The sequence below is a fragment of the Scylla paramamosain genome, chromosome 22, assembly GCF_035594125.1.
Source record: "Scylla paramamosain isolate STU-SP2022 chromosome 22, ASM3559412v1, whole genome shotgun sequence".
Taxonomy (NCBI): domain Eukaryota; kingdom Metazoa; phylum Arthropoda; class Malacostraca; order Decapoda; family Portunidae; genus Scylla; species Scylla paramamosain.
In genome coordinates this window covers 4,051,822-4,076,500 of record NC_087172.1, presented here as the reverse complement: position 1 = coordinate 4,076,500, position 24,679 = coordinate 4,051,822, and the positions used below count along the sequence as shown (strand labels likewise).

The 24,679-nt window shown below is 44.5% G+C and overlaps 2 protein-coding genes across 2 annotated transcripts in view; both read left to right on the top strand.

The window, feature by feature from the left end:
- The window catches only part of LOC135111452 (protein Skeletor, isoforms B/C-like), a 61,350-nt gene extending 43,478 nt beyond the window's left edge, over positions 1–17,872 (top strand). The window contains exons 3-13 of the mRNA XM_064024745.1: positions 333–405; positions 637–745; positions 1,694–1,859; positions 3,726–3,985; positions 9,623–9,722; positions 13,565–13,749; positions 14,141–14,336; positions 14,468–14,692; positions 15,150–15,343; positions 15,469–15,693; positions 16,131–17,872. Of these exons, the coding sequence (XP_063880815.1) occupies positions 333–405; positions 637–745; positions 1,694–1,859; positions 3,726–3,985; positions 9,623–9,722; positions 13,565–13,749; positions 14,141–14,336; positions 14,468–14,692; positions 15,150–15,343; positions 15,469–15,693; positions 16,131–16,268 (1,871 nt within the window). The 3' untranslated portion in view covers positions 16,269–17,872. The remainder of the gene's footprint in view (positions 1–332; positions 406–636; positions 746–1,693; positions 1,860–3,725; positions 3,986–9,622; positions 9,723–13,564; positions 13,750–14,140; positions 14,337–14,467; positions 14,693–15,149; positions 15,344–15,468; positions 15,694–16,130) is intronic.
- LOC135111897 (uncharacterized) lies at positions 17,354–22,926 on the top strand. The gene is made up of 2 exons (XM_064025593.1): positions 17,354–17,471; positions 19,541–22,926. The coding sequence occupies exons 1-2, from the start codon at positions 17,354–17,356 to the stop codon at positions 21,940–21,942; spliced, it is 2,520 nt and encodes an 839-aa protein (XP_063881663.1). The 3' UTR covers positions 21,943–22,926.
- Positions 22,927–24,679: the final 1,753 nt, after the last annotated feature.

The window sequence follows — 24,679 nt, the reverse complement described above, 5'->3', positions numbered from 1 at the left end:
AGTGCTTGTTCTGAGTGCTTGTACGAATATGGAGACAAACTGTGTAAGCGAATGCACTCACTATGTACACTCACCGACCTATATAACTTTTATTTTTTTGACGCAAACATGGACAGCGCACTTCCCAATGCACTTATTTAACTGAAAGAACACAACACGTATTTGAACCGAACTAGCGCACACTTCAAAGCAATTTATTTACTTGGTAACTTGCATCACCTATTCACTTCCAGAGAACGCGAATAACTAACCAGCTAACACTGATTTTTTTTGGGGGGAATATACTTAGAAACGAATGCCTCAGAACATTCAATCTTCTCTTCTCCTTCCAGACGCCTTTTTCTACGCCGGCTCGACCCAGACCCCTAGCAACGACGGCTTCATCATCCCCGACGAGAACGGAGGGTGAGTGGCGCCCGCTGAGGAGGACTGGCCTGTGTTGATTAGGTTCAGGGATAGGAGGGAGGTAGGAGGGAGATAGGAGGGAGGTAGGAAGAGAAGAAGGGAAGGGAAGGAGAGGGAGATAGCGAATTGACGACCTAGGATTACTGTACCTGACCCCATTTGACCTAAGATACCAGAGGACCTAAGATTATTGTATTTGACCCTGCTTGACCTAGCCTCCTCTCCCTGCAGAGTCCAGCCGCTGGGGTTGTACAGGAACAAGGACGTGACCCTGACGTTGCCTGAGGGGAAGACCCTGAAGGACATCAAGTGGATCTCCATCTGGTGCCGCGCCTACTCCGTAAGTATTGCTGGAGTAGGAGGTACAGATAGAGGAGGAGGTGGTGAAAGGAGAAAGATGAAAGAGGAAGAGGAGGAGGAGAAGGCAGAAAAGAGTTAAGGAGCGAAGAGGAGGAAGTGAAAATGGAGGAAGGAGGTTTAGAAGTGGAGAGAGAGAGAGAGAGAGAGAGAGAGAGAGAGAGAGAGAGAGAGAGAGAGAGAGAGAGAGAGAGAGAGAGAGAGAGAGAGCCCACAGGAAACAAATTACATAAAGGAAAGTTATTGCTAACAGACAGGAAATGAAAGCCACTGCAGAAATGATAAAAAAAAAATCGAGTAAGTGTATTTCGGATTTTAGAAAAAGAAAAATTGTGTGTGAATATGAAGGGATGATGAAAGAAAACACGTTACCTTGCAAATAAAAATAAAATGTACTCACAGATAAACAAACACACCTTTAAAGATAATGACTAAATAATTTTTAAAAATCAAATTATAGATATGTAAAGAAAACGTACTTTGAAATCCAGATGGTTGTGAAAATACAACACTTAAAAAACAGATCAATTACGCAGACACTCAAAACTAAGCCACTTTTTTTTCCTGGTAAACTCTGGAACTCCCTGCCTGCTTCTGTATTCCCCTTCCTACGAATCAGATTCTTTCAAGAGGGAAGGTTGAAGACACTTAGGGCAGATCCACACTATATAGGGACAGTCACGGTCCAGACACGTATTTTTCCTTCCTTTTTGCTGCCCTTAATTAGTGTCTCTCTTACAGAAAAAAAATAAAAAATAAAACTAATCCTGAATACAACCCACTCAACTTAAACAGCTACACACACATCCAGCCACACTCACCTCACTTCACACTTCACCTCACCTTCGCCACTCGTCTCCACTTATACGAATAAACATACAACTGCTTAAGAATAATGCTCTTAACTTTCTGTCCTGCCATTATTTCCCAGATTGACTTTGGCCACACGATGGTCAGCAAGAATCTGGACTACCCGCGCCCTCAGAAGATCGACGCCCTGCCAACCTTCCAGCACGGCCTTAGCTCCGACCGCGTGGTGGTGGTGGACGCCCAGACCTTCCTCGTTCCTAACTTCAACTACGACGGACTGGGACCGGGTGAGTCGAGACACTGGGCTGTAATTCTGAAACGTTTCTCCATTGGACGCCGACTACTTTTAAAAGGCTCTATCATAGTTGAAGTTACATGGATTTTTTTTATGGTTCTAGTGACAAGTTAACAAGATTTCTATATCATTAACTCGAGAAACGCTTGAGAACCTGCCAAGTCATATTCGTGGCCAATGAAAAATGATGAAAAATAATTGTGATTGGCGAGAGAGCGAGCAAAGCGTTCCAGAAAACGAGCCTTAGGTCTATTTGTGAGGGAAGCAGTAGTAAATGGGAGTAGATCAGAGAGAAGTGGATTGGATGGGGAGGAAGAAGCCTGTAAGAGAAAAAGTTTGTACGAGTTAAGATTTTTTTCTTACCGAGATTGGTGGATGGAAAAATGTTAAGAAAAAAATAGAGGAACAAGAGGAAATAAGTGAAAATTGAGGTAGTAAGTCATGGCTGGTGTTAATGAGTGAGTGGGAGGACGGAAGACCCGGCTAAAGATGGTTAATGAAAAAGTCTGATGGTAATAAGAGGAGGAAGTGAGGAAAGTTAGAGGTGGAAAGAGTAGTGACGCCGAGGAGGACAGCGAGAAGGGGGAGAGAGGAGGAGGATGAGATGAAGAGGAGGAGGAAGAGGAGAAAATGACGGAGAAACCGAAAGAAGCTATTTGGGGAAGAAGGAAAAAAAATGTGGAGGGAAAGATGCGAAAAAATAAGGAAAGAAATTTTAAGGAGACTCAAATATAATAAAAGATGAACATAGTGATAAAAAATAAGGAAAACGATAAGGAAAACAACACAATGGAGGTGTATGGGGAAAAGAAGGAAAATTAGACCAGTAATGAGACGGAGGAGAAAGTTAAGAAGGAAATACTGTAGAAGGAAATGGGGAGAGGGGGAGGAAGCTGCACCCTCGCCCTTCACTCTTGCCTCACTACGCCGCAGCCACACCACCGGCCCTCTCTCCCTCACCGTCATTCTTAACGTGGTAGAATGCATCGAAATCCAGAACTTGTATGTGTTAGCTGTGTTTCTCCATGCACCCTTTCCAGCATCCAGTCTTTACTACTGAACTCTCCTGCTACCTTTCGTAAACTTTCCCCTTTGTGTGTGTCTCTTACATCCCTCTACCTCTCTTGCCTTCTCAAATGAACGCGTGTATTCTTTTGTGTGTCAAGTAATAGAAATGAGGTCTTTATTTTCGAACCCTCATCTCAAGTTCGTTCTCTCACTCCTCCTTCATTGTCTCGCTTCTCCTTCTCTGCCTCTGAATGCCAGGCTAATTATAATGAGAGAATAGAGTACATATAAACTAGAGTAATGTTGAATTGTTTTGCTTGACCTACCTAGATAATTGTAGGAGAGAGATATTAGAGGAGAATAATGTAACCAAGGAGAGTATAATTGTAGGATATGATGAAAGAAATTAGGAAAGTGATTAACCGGTCTCTGTTTTACTTGTGCCTCCTATTCCGTAACTCTCCATTTTGTTTCTCTCACCTACTTCCACTCTCACCTTTTTCGCCCCTTGTCTCCGTTGTATTTGACTCCTGTTCCTTACCTTTCTCATTTGCTCTCTACCACTAATCTTCTTTCATTTTTCACTTTCTATCCCAAATGGCTCCTACGGTACCTCCGACTTGCTCTCTCCCTCTTTCACCCTCTTCCACTCGTCAACTTCCATCCTTCTGCCTCCTCCTGTATCTCCTTAATCTCTGCATATCTCACCCTCTTCCACTCCTTAACTTCCTTCCTTTTGTCTCCTCGTGTACCTCTGACTTTCTCTCATCCTCTTTCACTCCTAAACTTCCTTCCCTCTATCTCCTACGGTGCCTCTCTCACTCACTCCCTGCCTCTCTCACCCTAACAGACGCCTACTTCTGGGTGGGCAAGGGGTCTCGTCCAGACAACAACGGCATCGTGGTGCCTGACGAGAACGGGTCCGAGGAGCCTCTGAAGAAGTACTCAGGCAAGACCATCGTCATCACTCTGCCCGGTGAGCTGACAGTCTTCGATGTCGACTACCTCGGTGTGTGGTGCCGCGCCTTCTCCGCCAACTTCGGCCACATCCTACTCCCGTCCTCCCTCAACGTCCCGCCCTCCCTCAAAATGCTCGGCGTGGCGCCCCAGGTAAGGCTGTCTGTAGCAGGTACAGGTAGAGACACAGACACGCATCCTACCGCCACCATCACCATGACTCTCTGCCTATCCCTAGTGTTGATCTTTTTTATTTTCACTTCTTGGTTTCTTCTTCCTCTTTTCTTATTTGTTTTACTGCCACATCGATGCCTTCCTTCTCTTCCTCCTCATCCTCTTCTTCCCTACATTTTCCGTTAACTCCTCTTTCTTCTCCGTCGTATCCGTCGTCTCCTCCTCCTCCTCCTCCTCCTCCTCCTCCTCCTCCTCCTCCTCCTCCTCCTCCTCCTCCTCCTCCTCCTCCTCTTCATTGTTATTCCTCTCTCCCTGATGTTGTTGCTGCTGCTGAGACTACTTTACTTCCACTACTACGACTACTATTTCTAGTACTGCTACTACTACTACTACTACTACTACTACTACTACTACTACTACTACTACTACTACTACTACTACTATTACCACCAAACTTAAATACGTTTCTTCTACTGCCTGTCTTTCCTTTTGCATGATGTGTTATCTTTGTGTGTGTGTGTAGGTGTGTGTGTGTGTGTGTGTGTGTGTGTGTGTGTGTGTGTGTGTGTGTGTGTGTGTGTGTGTGTGTGTGTAAATTTCTCTATAAATATTTTCTTTCTACTCTTTTGTTAATATTGTATAAATTGTACAGTTATCTTGCGTGCCCTCTCTCTCTCTCTCTCTCTCTCTCTCTCTCTCTCTCTCTCTCTCTCTCTCTCTCTCTCTCTCTCTCTCTCTCTCTCTCTCTCTCTCTCTCTCTCTCTCTCTCTCTCTCTCTCTAAGATGTATATGTTTGTACATATTTTTCCTGACTTCACTGTTCTTTCCCTCCAAACACACACACACACACACACACACACACACACACACACACACACACACACACACACACACACACACACACACACACACACACACACACACACACACACACACTTACCACACAACACCACACCCATTAAACAATCAGTATGCCTCCCCCATCACCACTACCACAACACCACGCACACAGCACTTGGTATTCAACATCTTGCAGTGCTTTTCCAACACACCTTCACTGCTACGAGAGAGCGCGCCGACCACCACCACCACCACCACAACCACAACCACAACCACAACCACCACGACACAAGCCAGGTTATAGGATAGAAACCCGAGCAATACGTATAGACCCTCTGAGATAACAAGATAGCACATACTTGGCCCTTGGTGTTAGCAAGAGAAGCTGATATTGTTGCAGTACGGGAGAAGGGGGAGGGCTTGCTTCGCTGGCTATATTACGTGCCATCTCTCATATTACACTTAGGCTCATTAGTGTCGATAATCAGAGAATGCGAGAGGCAGCTGTATGTTGTCTTGTTCACCCAACCCATCCCTAGTCCCCCCCCCCCGCCCGCCCGCCCGCCCGCCCGCCCGCCCTTTCCATTGTGTATTGGTTGGGTGGGTGTTACTAGGGTCTTGTTGTATTAGCTCAGGTATATGTGGGTGTTTTATTTATAGGTGTAGATATGTAATAGACTTGAACACACACACATATACACACACACACACTTTGTTTTTATTATTTTTAGGTATAGACAGTAGACATGAACTCTCTCTCTCTCTCTCTCTCTCTCTCTCTCTCTCTCTCTCTCTCTCTCTCTCTCTCTCTCTCTCTCTCTCTCTCTCTCTCTCTCTCTGACGATCACGAGTCCAGCACCTGATTCTCAAGGCTGTGACTGAACCACACACACACACACACACACACACACACACACACACACACACACACACACACACACACACACACACACACACACACACACAGTACCGTTCTTCAGGCTCTGTCCTTCACCACCCTTCCTTTCCTGTCCTTCCTGCCTGATCGAGTGAACGTGATGCGCATGGACTGATGGGTAAAGTCATATTAAATAAATGTAGCGTGGCGTCCTCCTCCTCCTCCTCCTCCTCCTCCTCCCTCCGAGTTTTTTTTTTTTTCTGCTAAGTGGATCTGGAATAATACAGTACTGGAAATGCTTTTCTGTTTTAGTTAATCTCCGTCACAACTGTTCTGTTCTGTTTGTATAATCTCGCTTTATGTGGACTGCTCAGGTGGCAAGCCAGGGAGATATAAAGCTTAAAGTTAGTATGTGTATGTGTGCGTGTGTGTGTGTGTGCGTCCAATATGTAAAGTAATGGAGATAGCTACTGTGTTCTCCGCTGCTAATCCCAGTAAGCGAGGGAGAGATGTATATTTCCTTTTGCGTCTTTGTGAAATGAGAAACGCGCGTGAATATAAAACCAAGTATGCGTGAGTGGAAAAATGTTTTAATGCTCTTTTGCTGGCGATAAATTTGTGGAATTCGTATTCATGCATGACTTTCTTTGTGTCTCGTGGATGTGGAGGACGCCGCGTTGAGTGCATGAGTGAGAGAAATTAAAACTCTCTTGCATCTGCCTGTTATTTCCTTTCTCATTTTGACAACCAGTGTGTTCAAATTACCTTGGCGGCTCGTCTGTCAGTCCTCTCCTCACCTCCTTGCTCAGGATACCATTGTCTGAAACGTGATCTCAATCCCCTTCCCTCCAATGTCTCTACTCTCACCGATGCATGTGATTGGTGTTCTTTAGAGTAGAATGCACTTGTTAATTGGTCATTGAAGGGGAGGGGGCAAGGCGTCTCCGTCAAGTTACTCTGAACAGACTATATCTTGGCTTGTCTGTCCTTCTTCACCTGACCCACGCCACTCTTTCTCGCCCCCAGCACTCAGGTTACTCGTATCAGCCCCCGTCTGTCGACCGCCCGGCCTTCACCTACAAACCCCAGACTCATTACAAACCAAGTACTTTCAGACCTAGATATTCGTCCCGCTCCTCTGAGGAATCAGACTCTCGCCCTTCTCCTTACTTTTCCCCCTCTTCCTCGGTCTTCCCCTCACACCAACCGTCTCACTTTGGCTCCTCTGGACGCTCCCGACATTCACACGAGACCGACAGCTCAGAGGAAGAAGAAAGAAGCTACCGCAAGTCCTCTTCTTCCTCCTCTTCCTCTTCTTCCTCTCACTTTGGCGGGAGAAGAAGCAAGGAAAAAGGCTCCAGTTTTCCTCCTCGCTCTTCCTCCTCGCACCACAGTCGCCTGCCCTCGAACGTCCACAGGAGGGCTGAAAGGCCGCATAAGCACTCCTCTTCCTCTTCCTCCTCTTCCTCCGGCAGCAGCTTCAGCTTCAGCTCGGGTGGCTCCTCGTCCTCCTTCAACATTTACGGGAAATAAGCCACAAATCCCCGCAGCCTGCATGGCCTTCACCTCGTGCACTGGTCGTGTTTGCTGGCGTGCGCTCACTGAGGATTAGTGCCTGGCCCTCACTGTGTCTTCTGCCCCTGTCTCTATTATGCATCTCTCTCTCTCTCTCTCTCTCTCTCTCTCTCCTCTCTCTCTCTCTCTCTCTCTCTCTTCTCTCTCTCTCTCTCTGATTGCTTACCTTCCTTGCTTATTCATTCATTCATTTATTTATTTATTTATTTATTTATTTATTTATTTATTTATGTATTTATTCACTTCTCTATCTACTCTTACTAGTGGTAATAGTAGCTTTTAGAGGGTATAGTAAAGTTAAGATCATAACCCATAATCTTAACATCTCAAGTAGCAAGGGTAATAGTAAGATAGTAAACCTTTCAAGACTGCTTTCCTCGGTGTATTACCAATGAGGCTCTAGTATTCCCGTGGCCAGTTCAATTGCCTCCAATCTTTTCCAGTCATTATGGACGTCAGGACCTTCAGCTTTGTTCAGCTTGACAGATATTCAGTTCGTTAAGCAGATTTTTTTTCAATTGATTTACGTAAAGCTTGAATCCTCCACTAACAACACGCCACCATGACCTTGTTGTTGTGGCACCAAAGTTCAGTCAGTCAAGCAAACACTACTAACACATAAATGACCAAGTTGTGTTCCTCGTAGTGAGTCTGTGCGGGAGTAGAGTTGCCAGTAGGCACATTGCTGCCTCGCCACCTGGGCCAGAGGTGTGCTACATACAGCTTGGTTTCACACACAAAATTACTAAGTCACATACTTCCCAGCGAATCTGTACCAGAGTTTTAAGAGTGTCAAATGCTGGTTACTTAGATACATTCTTACCTTGCAATTTAGATTAGTTTGATTCTTCTACTAACATTATAAAGCATTAATATTATTTTCTTTTTTTTTTTTTTTGTGGGTGTGTACGGGGGTATAAATTTGTCAGTTTGTGTTAGTAGAGATATCATTGCCTCACCATTTGGGTCAAATCATTGTGCCAAAAATAGTCATCCCTCCATTTTGCAGTCTGGATCGCAGCGACACGCTGAGGACTTGCTGTCTGAGCTCGACTTGCAGTCTGAGCCTGAGCCGGACGTACAGTCTGAGCCTGACGTGCATTCTGAGCCTGAGCCCGAGCCTGACGTGCACTCTGAGCCCGAGCCTGACGTAAAGTCTGAGCCTGAGCCTGACGTGAAGTCTGAGCCTGAGCCTGATGTGAAGTCTGAGCCTGAGCCTGACGTGCAGTCTGAGCCCGATGCACAGTCTGAGTCTGACGAGCAGTCTAAGCCCGGCATGCGGTCTAAGCCCACCTTCCATAACACGAGCGCTTCTCCCGCGCCCCGCTCCCTTCCCAGCCTCTGTATTGCTGCAGTGTCTCTGTATTTTGGCCTCCACCTGTATTATTATTAAACACTTATTACAGTAGACTTTGCATGTGATTCTGTCCCGCTTTTTTTTCCTCCCTCCTGTGTGGCCTGTGTCCGCCCTAAGGGTAAGTGTTTCTCTCACCACTGTTCTGTAAAGCACCGCACCTCTGGGTTGTGTAATATACTCTAGCCAGCTTCACCATATTCATCTTGTAAATTATTCCCTTGCATCTCCTTAATGGCAATTCTTCCCAAAGAGCATTATTCTCTTCCATCTAGCGAAAGACACCTTCGTCCCTCGAGATCCTTCCCTATACTCATTGTAAAGCCTCGACTTCTTTGATGTGTGTGTGTGTGTGTGTGTGTGTGTGTGTGTGTGTGTGTGTGTGTGTGTGTGTGTGTGTGTGTGTGTGTGTGTCCCACCCACTCGGGCCCACCACAAAGCATCTTGTCTTGTTCTCTCTTTACCCATCTCTTCCCTCCCCTGCCTCTCCCCAACCCCCTCCCTCCTGTCTCATCCCCGCTGTCCTTTTGTTGTCCCTCCCATTCCTCCCTCCCAGATAATGGCCGATACAGTAAGTGATTCTGTTACGTAATATCTCACAAGCGAGTTTGCTTACACTTGGGTGGTGCCTACGACTCGAGAGAGAGAGAGAGAGAGAGAGAGAGAGAGAGAGATGTTAGCCACCATCTTTCAACGTCATTTACATTTGCATTCAATGATATAAAGCTTTCCTTTGTAGTTGTGTTTCTCCTCCTCCTCCTCCTCCTCCTCCTCCTCCTCCTCCTCCTCCTCCTCCTCCTCCTCCTCCTCCTCCCCCCACCCCCAATCCCTCTCTTGTTTTCTGTAACTTATCCGTCTTATTCTTGATCACTGTTTATTCTCTCCTCCTCCTCCTCCTCCTCCTCCTCCTCCTCCTCCTCCTCCTCCTCCTCCTCGTCTCGCACTCACCTCACCTCCCCTCCCTTTCCAGACCAAGCTGAACTGTGAGGTGCTTTGGGACGACCTGGCGCTGGAGGTTCGCTGGGCCGTGGCCGGAGAGAGTATCGTGATGCAGTTGGTGGGCAGGATCGGTGAGTTTACCCTGTGCATTTCCTCCTCCTACCTCTTGCCCTTCTCTACCCTGTACCTTTCCTCCTCCCTCTGGCTCATGCACTTCTCTTTTGCCGCTCTCTCTCTCTCTCTCTCTCTCTCTCTCTCTCTCTCTCTCTCTCTCTCTCTCTCTCTCTCTCTCTCTCTCTCTCTCTCTCTCTGCATCTTTTTCGTCCGTTAGTCCGTTAAATCTTTCCAACCTTCTCTTCCTCCTCCTCTTCCATGTTTCTTCTTCTCTCGCTCGTCTATTTTCAGTCTTCCTTCTTCTTCCTCCTCCACCCGTTCATTCCTTGTCGTTCTTCTATTTGTCTTTCTTACCCTTCCCTTCTTCCTCTTCTAACCTTTACATGTAGTTTTCTTCAGATTTGTGTTCACTTCATTTGTTTCCTCTTTTATATATTTTATATATATATATATATATATATATATATATATATATATATATATATATATATATATATATATATATATATATATATATACATATATATATATATATATATATATATATATATATATATATATATATATATATATATATATATATATATATATATATATATATATATATATATATATATATATATATATATATATATATATATATATATATATATATATATATATATATATATATATTGTCTATTTGTTTTTGTTTTTTTTTTCCTTCATATCTTTCCCCTTCCCATTTTTCTCTTTGTTTTCTCTCAAATGCATCTTTTTTTTGGGGGGGCGTGGGGTAATTTATTGTGAGATGAAGTTTTGATTTCTGCCTCTTGTTCTTAAATTTCATCATTCTGTGTGTGTGTGTGTGTGTGTGTGTGTGTGTGTGTGTGTGGTGTGTGTGTGTGTTTGCGAAACTTTTATGTCATGTCCCCTTTATTTATTTATTTCCTTATCTCTTTTAGTCATGTAAGAATATCGGTTTTATTATCTTTTATCATAAGTTTAATAAAAGCGTCAAGAAAAATTATTCGAATACAGGTAAGAAAAGTAAGAGTCACAGAAAAACGCTTAGAACAGAAGAGACAAACAAACAGGCAGACAGTGATGTAGACACGGGAGACTCCGGTGAGACAGGCGCGACACAGGCGTAGATGGGAGAGGCAGTGCCAGCCGCCACGTCAGCGATTTGGGGGGAATTTCTGACGAAGGGAGACGTGACTTAGCCCAGGAGAAGATCGGCATTGGTTTCTTTTCCCTTCGTCAGCAGATCAAAATAGATCGATTGGTGGCAGGTCTTGTATTTCCATTTAGATATGAAGGATGGCGCTTCGTCTGTCTGTTAGAGTCTCTCTTTCTCTCTCTCTCTCTCTCTCTCTCTCTCTCTCTCTCTCTCTCTCTCTCTCTCTCTCTCTCTCTCTCTCTCTCACACACACACACACACACCACCCACAGTCCCAGGAAATACTACGTCGCGCCCTCTAGTGACTTTCTGCCAAAGATAAAAGTAGTTGACTATTTGCTGTAGCATATGTGAAAGTTGGTAAAAAGGAAGAGAAGTTATTGATGTAAAATATGATGCGTGTGTGAATATTGTCGAAAAAGAAGCTTTTAAAAAACATTACGAAATCTTGTAGAGGAAAAACAAACTAGATGAAATAGCAAGTCCTTGAGAATAAAAAAAAAAAGTTAATTAGCATATAAATGATTTGTTGACGTTGCAAACTCTTGAAGACAAAGGCCAGTTGGAAATGCGATGCCTCGTAGACTGTATCCGTGTATTTAGGAAAATCATTCCAGCCGTGCATCGGAGCAGCAGCGTAGGTCAGGGGAAAAGGAAGAGCAGAAATCGGAAAGGAAAACAGGGGAGAGAAGCCGAGGCCGTGCAGTTTAAGGGGAAAGAATTAGTGTGCAGTGGTTGATGAGAATGTATGTGTGTGTGTGTTTGTGTGTTTGTGAAAAGGATTACTGGAACCTCTTATGAAGAATTAGATTAATGGTGAGGGAAACCGACACTGCAGGAAATTATGATGCTGATAACAATAATAATAATAATAATAATAATGATAATAATAATAATAAGTTCACCTAGCTTTAAATTATCTCCCGCAGAATTTAAATAACTGTCATGTCTATCTCCCTTCTTCCCTCCCTCTGCCCCCCACTGAACGTCGTGTTTAGAACTTTTTTTAGACCACAAAACCTTTTGGCAAATTATGGGGCCGGAGGAGAGCTGCTTAAGGCTTGGGGTCAATATAGGCAAGAGATCGAAGGGGCAGAGAGAGAGAGAGAGAGAGAGAGAGAGAGAGAGAGAGAGAGAGAGAGAGAGAGAGAGAGAGAGAGAGAAAATAAAGACGGCCCATTTACTTGACACCACGCCCTAACTTGTTCCTAACTCACTGGCCCAAACTCTCTCTCTCTCTCTCTCTCTCTCTCTCTCTCTCTCTCTCTCTCTCTCTCTCTCTCTCTCTCTCTCTCTCTCCTTGACGCGGTCCGAGGAGCTAGATTTCATTTGTCGCCGGAATGGAAGAGTTAGGAGAAAGTTTTCACTTCTGTCACAGATGAGGAAGAGAAGGATAATGGTTTTTTTTTTCTCTTTTTCTCTCTCTTTCTGTTAGGCCTACCCCGTTTGCACTACTTGGGCTTGTTTTCTTAGTGACTCGGATGGTTGATCATCAGGTTTGCTTCTTGGATGGTTTCTGGATGGTCAGATCCTTTCCGTGATGATGGCAGGATTTTTGCAGAGTGATGCCTGCTAAGTAATGGATCGTCTGTAAGGGATCACGCCGCTCCTCTCACTATTTCTCATACATGTATTTCGTATCAGTATTTCTCATTAGTGTGTGTTGTGTACGTACTTGGAATCGAAGAGAAGGTTAATGTTAGCACGTGCGTCATCTTCGAACACACACACACACACACACACACACACACACACACACACACACACACACACACACACACACACACACACACACACGAAACGCACCGAAAGTATTCCTTATTTTGGCTCTTGCACTATTGTTATTTTCACTTGTTTCTTAGAGAGAGAGAGAGAGAGAGAGAGAGAGAGAGAGAGAGAGAGAGAGAGAGAGAGAGAGAGAGAGAGAGAGAGAGCTTCCTTCCCCTCCCATCTCAGCCCCTTCCCATTTCCTCCTCCTCTAGACTACTAATTTCTCCCTTCCCCTTCCCCCTCCCCTCCCCTCCTCCTATATACTTATACTTGCTCTCTACTCCTAATTAACCTCCCTCCCTCTCCCAGTCTCTCCACCCTTCCCTGTGCCCCCCTTCCTCCTTCCACCCCTCACAGTTTCCCCTTCCCTCGTCCCTACCACTCCTCTCCCTCCACCCCTCCCAGTACCCCCCGCTTCTCTCCAGCCTGAAGTCCCCGAACAGTTTCTCCTACAGCTGATGAAAGGATCAATTTCTTTAGTCCGATTAGGTAGTATCTCGCGTCTCCAGCCTAGCTTTCCATCTTCATCTCCCTTAATCCCCCCTTATCTCTCTCTCTCTCTCTCTCTCTCTCTCTCTCTCTCTCTCTCTCTCTCTCTCTCTCTCTCTCTCTCTCTCTCTCTCTCTCTCTCTCTCTCTCTCTCTTCCGACGCATATGCTATAATCTTCTTTCCCTACGCATGTATCTCTAAGCCACCTTGATCCCTTTCTACGTGTCTTTCCCAACACCCTTGGCTTAACTCCCTCACAATCGACTTCCACTAATCCCTTCAGTCACTCTACTCAATCTCTTTCCCAGGAAGTTGATTTTTACGAACTTTTTTTTTTCATTAAGCTTGTCATTTCCCTTTTTTTTTTTTTTTCATTAAGCTTGTCATTTCCCTCTGTCCTCCTCACGTCTGGATTTCCCACCTGCTTTCCATTATAGATGATGGCCAGTACATGTCATTTGGAACGTCCGGGAATCCCTCAAGGTCGGTGATGGTGGGCGGCGATGTGGTGGTGGCGTGGCTGGATCAGGCTAGCGGCAGAGGTGAGGCGCAGGACTACCACCTGGGTGCCAAGGCTCAGTGCCAAGGGGGCCGTGGTTCCTGTCCCGATTCTGAGATCCAGGTAAGTGCAGCATGTGACATGAGGAAGTGAGTGTTGAAGATGCTGTGTCTGTTTTTCGTTTTCTGTACTATATTCTGAAACATATCTGTCCCGCATCTCCACTACATTCAAAAAGCTCTAGTTAAAATTACACGGGTTTTTAGGTTTTTTACGTTATGAAGAGGAGAAACACTCTTGAGAACCCGGTTAATCATCTCTGTAGCCTTTGGAAATAGTCATAGCGAGAAAGTGAAGCTTTTCAGATTAGGAGCCGCTGTTTGACATTCGCCCTGTGTGTTTGTTTTCCTTCGATCTTTACCTCTCATGATGCTAATATATAAGCTACAGTTGTGCTCTCTCCGTCTCTGTCTACCTCCCTCTTTCTGAAACGCACCTTTCCCTCCCACTCCAGGGCAGCCGCAACAATGTCCGTCTCCTGAACGCTGCTCTCATCAACGACTTCACAATGCTGACCTTCCAACGCCCCCTCGCTGCCGCCGACCCCACAGACATGCCCATCCTCACCAATGGTTCCCAGGCCGTAATCTGGGCAGTGGGTCCTGTCAACTCCCAGGGCCACACCTCCTACCACTCCCTGCGCCTCAGAGGTATGGTGTGCTTGCTCCCTTCCCTTCTTTTCTTTCCCTGGAGGAGTCGTGGAAAATAGAAGTAAATGGCTGTTGTTTTCCTTGCTTTCTTTTCATTTCCTTTAAAAGCTTCATGGTCACTATATTCCCAGGTAACATGATTGTGGACTTTGGGAGGACACCAGAGTGGAACTGCCCAGTGCCAGAGGATACACCCCAGTCCAAGCCCCAGAGTGGCCCCAGCAAGCCGCCACCCGCCCCAGAGACTAACAACGCCTGGTACATTCCGCCCATCCCTTGCAACGAGCCTGAGGATGGCGTCATGTATGCCCAGATTGGTCCCACTGGCGGCGATAGTGGCTACAACTCCATCACAGGTAGAGAGAGAGAGAGAGAGAGAGAGAGAGAGAGAGAGAGAGAGAGAGTTTTCATTTGTGTTGTCTTCTCATGACGCTTCTTGATATTACCATTATGTGTTTTATTGTACAGTTCTTTGTTTTATGCAGTTTTGTATATTTTGTGTTGGACTACAGTTACTTTTAGCAGTCTGAAGTTATTTTGTATTCATGAAGCATTTGTATGTTCTATTATTGTTTTTTTTTTTTTTTTACTCTGTGGTGAATAAACTTATCTATTTATCAGTCTGTCACTTCGTGTCACTTCTTGCATTCTCATATTCTTGCTCCTTTTTTCTCTTTTCGTCCTTCACTTGACATGATTTTACTTTTCCAGCACTTCATGCCAAGAATTTTGTTTTACTACTTAGTGTACTAATGCCACCCTGTGTCTCCCAATAAGTTTTGCAGCATCAGTCCTCTCCTCCCTTCACAACAGGACACGTGGGCTGGGGCATCGCCTGGTACATCAATGGCCTCCTCATCCCGGAGATCCATGTGGTGCGCGGCAAGACCTACACTTTCGTGGTGGAGGGTGGCAACAACCCCGACAGACCCGAGCGTGACCACCCATTCTACATCACTGATGACCCCGAGGGAGGCTATGCATTCAAGACACCTGCTGAACGGGAGGTGAGCTCCTTATTTTGTGGGTGTTAGTCATCATAGGGATTAGAGAATTGAACTTAAGACAAGTACTTGTGTCACAATTTTGTGTCTTGTGAGGATGTAACATGTAGCACATTTTTTGCTTCCAGCGGATTCGAGTGTTTGCCGGTGTGGAGCAGGATAGGGAAGGCAAGCCTGTGCCCACTGGCCTTGGTCGTCTCTGTGAGTGGGTGGAGGACCCGAACCAGCCAGCAGGAGCTTTCAACTCCTTTGGGGCCTACCAGCGCACACTGCAGCTTAACTGTGAGGAGGGCCAGCCTGGTGTGCTGCAGTGGACCCCTGATGCCAACACCCCAGACACTGTGTACTACCAGGTGGGTCAGGCACTCTGCACCTTCACCTCAAACACTGTCATACTCTTGCCATTATGTGTATTGACGAGACTTGTGTGTACATCAAGCCAAAGCTATTTCATTGTTTAACATTATGGACAGTATCCTCAAATGTTTGGCTACCTTATCAGACTGCTTACTTTTAACAGGCTCAAGCAGGAGTTATTGGGATTTTCAAAAAGTGCTTTCATAATCAAGAGTGATAGTTCAAGAAAGTTCAAAAATGATTCTGCAACATTAGTGAGAAAAAACACCAGTGAAATTTAGAATAGTTATACCTGTGGCCTTTGAAAATAATTGTAATGAACAACTTAAGCATTTCAAAATACAGGATACAAAAATTTGTCACTTAACCATCAGTCTGTGAATACAAACACTAGTTATTTGCAGCTGATGTATATGTGTATGTTGTGTTGCAGTGTTTCACTCACCGTTACCTGGGCTGGAAGATCCGCGTCTTGGACAGGTGTGAGTTTGAGGAGTTGGCTGCTGCAGGCTCTGACACAAACCCAGTGGTGGTGCCAAGCCCTGCTGCTTCAGGTACGCCTTCTAATTAACCTGCCACCCTCCCAACTCCTCACACCATCCTCCAGGGGCTTCCTACCATTGCTTACCATTTCCCTGCACCTCCCCCCAGCATCCCTGCCCTGAGTCTCCCATCACCACACACATATCAGGGTTCCTGTACCTCAGTTTAATGAATGGTGAATCAATAAAGGGCTTGAAAAGGGATAGATTTAACAGAGATTTGGAAATTGGGAGGAGGAAATAATTGGTGTAGTTTTCCATATACTCAAAGTTATCAACAGACTGGGTAACTCTGTTCATTTATTCATTTAATTTCTCATATAGAACATTAAAAATAAAAAACCCATTTGACTTCATTACTTAAATTTATATTGATGACTTGTATCAAAGACAAGGAATTCCTTGTGAGGCTGGGAACAGGAGTCAGTAATTCAAAGTCCAATCTTGATAGTAACTTGTGAACTGACTAGGTACTGAAACTATGTGTTGCATAACATTCCCATCTATGAATTTTTCATGAAGTAATTCTTCAGATGTGCCTTAAGTTTTCTCACGCACTTTTCACCAGAAGGAATCCATCCTAAGAGTAGCACTCTGACTCCCTTAACTGTAACTCTACTCCCCACTACCTAAGTTTGCAGCCTCCAGGTACCTCACTATCTCCTGTGACTGCTGTAAGTAAGGTTAATCATCTCAACCCACCCTGAGCTTCCTTATATAAAATACATTTATAAATATTCTAGTGCATTAGATGTATACTTATGTATCAGGATGTCTGTGTAGGTCAGATTTTCTCTCTCTCTCTCTCTCTCTCTCTCTCTCTCTCTCTCTCTCTCTCTCTCTCTCTCTCTCTCTCTCTCTCTCTCTCTCTCTCTCTCTCTCTCTCTCTCTCTCTCTCTCTCTCTCTCTCTCTCTCTCTCTCTCTCTCTCTCTCTCTCTCTCTCTCTCTCTCTCTCTCTCTCTCTCTCTCTCTCTCTCTTCCTCTCTCTCTCTCTCTCTCTCTCTCTCTCTCTCTCTCTCTCTCTCTCTCTCTCTCTCTCTCTCTCTCTCTCTCTCTCTCTCTCTCTCTCTCTCTCTCTCTCTCTCTCTCTCTCTCTCTCCACTTACTGAAATGATGTGCACAGTTCCCTTGCCTGTGTTCTGTGTGAAGGTGTGTAGGGCAGTGTGGGCTGGGCCAAAAGGTTCCTGGGCCAGCACCCTTGCCTTGGGTTGTGCTAATGATGCCAGTACATGTTTGTTTGGAATCTGATTCTTATGTTCAAGTATTATTTGTTAAAGAATTTTCAACTTACTAACACATACTTACCAGATCCTCTCTATCTGTGTATAGTCATTTATTATTTTAAGTTTTCTTTTGTTGTGTGGGGTCTGTATCACCCTAACAATATTGAACAGTGTCTTCATGCTGTCTGTCCTCCATATATGTCAGCCTAGTTAAAAGTTACCTGTTCTTTAATATAGTTTACATATTAATGTGTGATATACATATCTGTTCTTCTAATGAATGTTGAATGTGTGTGTGTGTGTGTGTGTGTGTGTGTGTGTGCGTGCGCGTTTCTCTTTACTGGGTGATGGCCAAGTGTTTAATGGTGGTAAGAAATGTCCCCAGTGTGGGTTTGTTCAACCTTCACAATCTGTGTTTTATTTCTGCCCTTCACTGCTGTTCCTGCTACAATAATGGCTGGTGTGCTGCACTGCTGTGTTTGGGCATTATTCACCATGGCTTTGTGAGTTAATTTCAAACAAATTTTACTCATATCCATGCAACCATTGCCCCCATTCTTTTTATGGCCTGCCATGTGACTGATTTTTCCCCTCTTTGCACTCCATGCATTCCTACCTCCCTTAACATTTGTCCATTTAAACTTCACTCTTCACCTTCGCTCTTTCACGTGCTCCTCTCCGCCCTCCTTGCCTCCTCCTCCTGCAGGCAGCTCATGGTCAGCTAAACATTGCCAAGTTACCCTGATGGCCACACAACAACACTACATCTGGTTTTGTTGCTTCTCAAAATGGCAAAGAAATGGTTATGACAGTTTTGCTTTTGCTAAGGTTCATTGCTTGCTTAATTACAATCACACAATGCCACTGGTAATATTGCTCACACCACATTGAATTCAAAAGATCAGTTTCATGCACAAGAAAATTGGTCAAACAAGAAAATGAAAGGCTCTCGCTGAAAATTACTAGATTTTAAAGCGAAATATATTTTGACATGCAATGTGACTGATCCTCTGCCTGACTGTGCAACCTCCACCATGAGACTTAATCACTTTACTTGATTTGTGCCTGACTTCAGCTCTCAACTCCTGACTTACTGGTAACTTGAACCTGACCTCCAGCCTCACCACAGACTTGATTTCCACCTGACTTTCCAGAACTGTGTTGCATGCTGACTTGTTTTGCACATGACTGACTTGTATGATTGTTGTATGCTTGTGACTAATGACCTGCTATTTATTTATTTATTTATTTATTTTGTTTTATTTTATTTTTATTTATTCATTTTTTGACTGCATGACAAACTAGATCTTTTCATTGTTAAAACATGAATATTGTATTTTAGTCGAGTTCTCTTTGTGTAGACTTCACTTTCAACTTTGTAAACTTTAGGAAAGGAAGTTTCTAGCAGAATAGACTTGTGCAGTTTTTCATCTATTTTGAAGCTTTCCTATATTTGTAGTTTTTGTGATATCTCATCTAATGTAGTGTACTCTGTCATTCTACCAACCTACTACTGCCCTCTGGTTATTGTGAAGATTTATTTAGTATATCTCATGATACCCTGAATCACGCTTTTTCCATTCTATCTTCAACTGAGCTCACTTGAGTCAAGTTTCCAGACAACAGTTCTTGATGGTGTGTTGTGAGGGAAGTGTGTTTGCCTTGTATTCCTCATCCTTACCTGCCTACATGTTTGTTCTACAAATAAGCAAGATGTGAAAACACTTCTCTGTGGGAGTAAGTCAGTCAGTATTGGTGAGTATTTCCAACACACATCGCGTGGAACTCTTGCACTTCTGTCAAATTTCAGTTTTATTTTGCTCTTCAAGTGTAAGTTTCCTTCATAGGACTGTCCATTTGTTTCTTGTACATACTTTTCTTGTATTGTAAGAAGCCAGATATTAGATAGAATAAGAAATTTATGTATTTTTGTAATTGTTGTGTTACTAGAATCACTTCAGCATCTAGATTTTGCAGCATTATATGCATAGGAACCATAAACCTCATAGTGTACTTGAAAAAGCTAGTGGATGTACTTAGCAGGAGACGGTGATAACTGACTGCAAGCAGGTGTGAGACTCCTTATTGCTTATCCTAGACCAGGTGACACCAGACCCTACTCTCCTGACCTTTGCAGACTATGACTACTATGACTACTATGATGGACTTGGCCCACATTTCGACTCCAACAAGATCCATGGGAAGGTGCCAAGTGGTGCCGAGCCTTTCCCAACCACAGATTCAGCTGAGGAGGCATTCTCCAACTTGCCAGACTACCAAGGTGACTTTGATAACTTCCCATTCCATCTGGGGCCTGCTGCTGCCAGTCCCCTCTCCCCAACATTGCCCCCAAGCCTCAGGTCAACACAGGCTGTTCCTCTTGGGGCTCCAGGATTCACATTCCCCAAACTCCCAAACCTAAAGAGCTCCACTGGATTTGTAAATGTTTCAGCTTTTGACAACTTAAATAGCAGCAGTTTTGGGAAGAAGGAGGAAGAGGAGGAGAAGGAGAAGGAGTTTCCCTCACGCCTCCAAAATCATTATGCATTTTCTCCTCCACCCTCCCGTGCGACTTCTGCCTCTGACAAACAAACCACTCCTCTAAAAACCAACACTGTGTCCTCCTCCCTATCCACACACCAAGACCTCCCCTCCACTCCCACTTGGAAGGACACATTGAGAAGCACACCACAGGAAAAAAGGACTCATGTCTCTGTCTTAACGTCATCCACTCAAAATCATCCTGTCTCTACTCTCCCATCATCCACAACAACTCTTAGTTACCCCACACGGTCACCCTACAAGCCTCCACTCTCCACTCAGGCTTCCACTAGGAACACTCGCCCATCACATTCTTCTACATCCTCACATCCAACACGTACCTCTTTCTCTCCTTCAAGTACCTCGCTTAAATCCCAGTACTACACAACAAAGCTCTCCTCCACACTACGCACTTCTTTCCCAGCTAGTGCTTCCCACAGACCCACCAGACCTGCATCCTATTCTCACACTCCTTTCCCACACTCCCAGAAGTCCACCATAGCAGCTCCTACAGCAACAAGACACCCACACCACCAGTCCTCACATCAACAACCTGAGGTCATAACGGCCCCCTCGCTCCCACCTCTCCCTGGCCAGGACCCCCTTCTGGTACAGCAACACTTCCACACACCACCTCCAAGAAGGGACCCCCCACTGCCCCGGACCACACACTCCCCACCATCCACCAGCCTATCAGACACCTTTGCACAAAACTTTGGCTTTGATCCCGAGTCTGTGGTGTACGAGTCTGATTTTCGACCCGTCAAGAAGCATCCACCAGGCCCCGTGCTGGCCTTTGAGGTGTCCCCCTCTAGCTCAAGGCCTCTCAATGGTCCCCTGCCCCCTCATCCCCCACGCTTCCGTTATCAAGTGCCACACGGACCCCGAACTGCAACCAACTTAGGGTTCACAAACAGACAGGTTAAAATTGATGGTGCAGATGAGTCAGAGGAGGAAGGTGAAGTCGAGGCTCCTGCAGGTGGTGCCCCCAATCCAATTTACCACCATACAGTAGCCTTCAGCGAGAGCCATGCGCCTCTGCCGCTGCCCATCCCCATGGCACCCGTGCTGCCGCTGCTGGGTGGTGCTGCCTCTAACATGCCGCTAAAACCTGCCAGATCTTCTAAAACACCCCGCCGCAGGCCCCGTCCCCGGCCCCACCCCAACATGCGACTGGCTGGCCCTGTAGGGAGTGTGAGTCGCCTGGGGCGGCCCCAGCCCCCTGCCCGGCGGCTGGTGGCGTCCTTGATCCCACTCCCTGAGGACCATGCTGTGCTTGCCCCCCAGTTAGTGGGTCCCTCAGTGCTCCAGCCTGTGTTCCCTGCCCCTCCCCCTCCCCCAGGCCGAATGGGGGACCTGCTGCCCGCTGCCTCCTCTCCGATCTACACTTCAGATGGCCGCCCCCTTCCACCTGACTCCATCCCAGGTCCCCCTCAGTTGTCCACTCCTCCACACCAAACCTCAGACTCCATCACCGGCCGCCCACAGGTGGGGCCTTATCGTGGAGAGCCACCCCCACCCGTGCCAGCCAATGTTCCCCACCTGGCACAGTTCTCCAAGCAGAGCCGCCCCACCAGCCAGCGCACTGCCGTGCCCATGCCACCTCTGCCGGGCACAACCTCCCAGCCTGCTGAGTACAGTCCAGCTGGCAGCGCACCCAGGCCTGTGGTTATGGCTGCTCCCAAGGACAAATTGGCTGGCACCTTTGGTGTGGCCCCTTCTGTGCCCAGCCCTGCCCCACCACCAGGAACCAAGAAGACTCATCTCACCATTCTTAAGGATGTGTGGGCCATCCTCACCCAGGGTCACCCAAGGGATGATGCCCATCCAGCCCATGCCACCCACCACCAACACCACCACCATCCCCACCTCTACACCAGCCAGCACCTGGATGGCTTTGAGGGGGAGCCACGCCGCAGAAGAGACGAGGGAGACTGAGATCTGGCCTGCCTCACCCATGCCTCCAGTCTCCCAGTATGGTGCTTCGTTACAACTTTTTGCTGTAACAAAACTAAATCAATAACAGGAGTGAATATTTACATGTGTGTCTCCTGCTTAGCCAAACACTGCATCCTGTGTACTTAACTTATTGTGGCATTTTTATTTGTCTTGCCTTATCTTACAGGGAAACTTTTTTCAACTCTCCAGAATGACTGTAATGTAGAAATAGTGTTAGCATAATTAATAGATATAGTAGTGATAGCTGCAGTAGTAGTTTTCATATTGAAGACTCCATTACCAGAAACATGACAAGTGTGCTCAAGAGTTTAAGTACTTGAAATATTTATAGAAGTGTTAATTTATTTAGGAGTTAATGCTCGCATACAAACTGAACCATTGACTTGGTGAGAACAAAAGAATTCTCCATTTCCCCAGGAGATGTTTTTGATATTTATATTGCCCCCAAAAAGTTTTTTCTCAATGTCTTTTAAATGTTTTTATTTTATACTTGTTGAAGTTAATAGTCAATAAACAATTACCAATATATTGTATGTAATAGCAGAGGTTTTACACTCATGCTGTGGCTCATCTTTTTGGACAATTAAGGTGTGTGAAGAAGTTCTTGAAAGTTGTGGCACTGTCAAGCATATTCAAAGAGTTGGTAAAATGACAATGAAAAAATGGAAGTTAAGTCTGAGCCATGACAAGTGTGTACTGCTGGGGTTGTGCATGCTGTTATCTTTGTCTGATCACCAGTAGGTTTGCACAGCACACTGCACACAGCCTTGTGGTGGTGCAGACCAGAGGAGTGTTGTCATAGTGATACCTGTAGTGGCCTGTGCTGCTCACTGTTACTCTTCACACCAAGTCACCCTGAGGAAGCTACACTCACTTGCTACATGGAAACTCATATGTGTGTTGCTTTTCTTTTCCTTCACCCACAAGCCTCAAATATGATGCAATAAATCTTTGCTAACATAAGCAGTGTTTTTATCACATCCATATTTTTATCAGCTTCCAAGCATTTATATATATATATATATATATATATATATATATATATATATATATATATATATATATATATATATATATATATATATATATATATATATATATATATATATATATATATATATATATATATATATATATATAGTAGTGTCAGTCCCATTAGTGACTACAATTTACAGTATATATCATCCATATCAATTATAAATGAACATTATTGTATAATATCATATGAAAGAGAGAGAGAGAGAGAGAGAGATTAAGTGATAGTGTATCAAGAAAAATCAACCTTCAGGCCATCTTTCACTTTTTTTCTCTCCATCTACATGCACATGTATGTACAGTACATGCACTAATCTAAGCGCACAAACAGTGCATATATAAATACATATGTATACATTCTTACACAAAAAAAAAAAAAAAAATTACATTCAAAGAAAATCAAAGTGAACACACACACACGCACACACACACCAAGTGGCAGTTTAAGGGTGAAACACCAATTATACAGTTTTGTGACTCATCCCTGATCAGCGCCACACACACACACACACCAGTTAGGCTTGGGGGAGTGCAGTGTTATAACCATACCATACCACACCACCACCACACATCATATCATACCACACCACACCACACCACAGAATCCTTGGTGCCCCGACCTAGCCAGCCTTGCCAAGTCCTTCCGACCCCCCACCCGCTGAGCCATGGCTAAGGTAACAATTTCTCGTCACATATTAAGCATAATTTCGACTGTTTTGCAGGTGTTTCCTGGTGATTTAAAGGCTCGCTGTGTAGGAATAAGTGGAGGAGTGTGAGGGGAAGGGGAGAGGAGGAGGAAGTATTGAGAAGTGCAAAAATACTACTTTGGCTCTATATCATCATTTTATTTGTTTTATTGGTAGAGTTTGCATTGTTTTGATATTTAATTTATAAATAGAAAAGTATAACAAGTTATAGTATGTAATAAAATCTTGTCTAGCTGTTTTTTTTTTTTTCCGGTTAAAATAGCACTTTCGTCATTTCATAAATTTGCATTTTTTTTTTTTTTTAGTAGCACGCTTTAGTGTTTCATTTAAGGCTTAAAAATATAAGAAACGTGTCGCAAGTAATAATATTCAATAAAATCAAGTCTAACTATTCGTATTTTCAAATTTAAAATAAGACCGTTGCTAAATTAAAAAAAAAAAATTATATGACGCAAAATTTGTGTTTTCTTTATTTATCTGGAAAGTACGGATTTTTTGTATTCAGAATGTGTAGCATAATCTAGTTTGGCTGAGTTTTCCTTCTCGATATTATAAGTTTTTTGTAGATCCGTTCGTAAAAATTACAGATCGTGTTTTGGATTTTTCTTTATTATTAATCAGGCAGGAAATGTTTTTATGTTCCAGGTATTTATTAAAGTATATGAAAAGTCAGAATATATAAAGCATTTCAGTCTAGTTCCATTTTTTCGAGGGGTCAATTTCAAAATGGATTAACGTACGTATTTTGAAGCGTGACGTCGTCAGTGACGTCATCAAGGTACCGAGACCTGAGACATCATTCTATTCCAGTCTTTCTACGTTGATGTTCAGTGTGTTAGATGAAGTATATGGCAGGTCAGAATATCTAGTGCAGTCCAGTCTGAGCGTCTTTCTTCTTAGGAGTTTCAAAATTAATTGCTGTACGTAAAAATAAGGGCCGAGACGAACATTTTTCCTGCCTCCCTCCTTGCTTG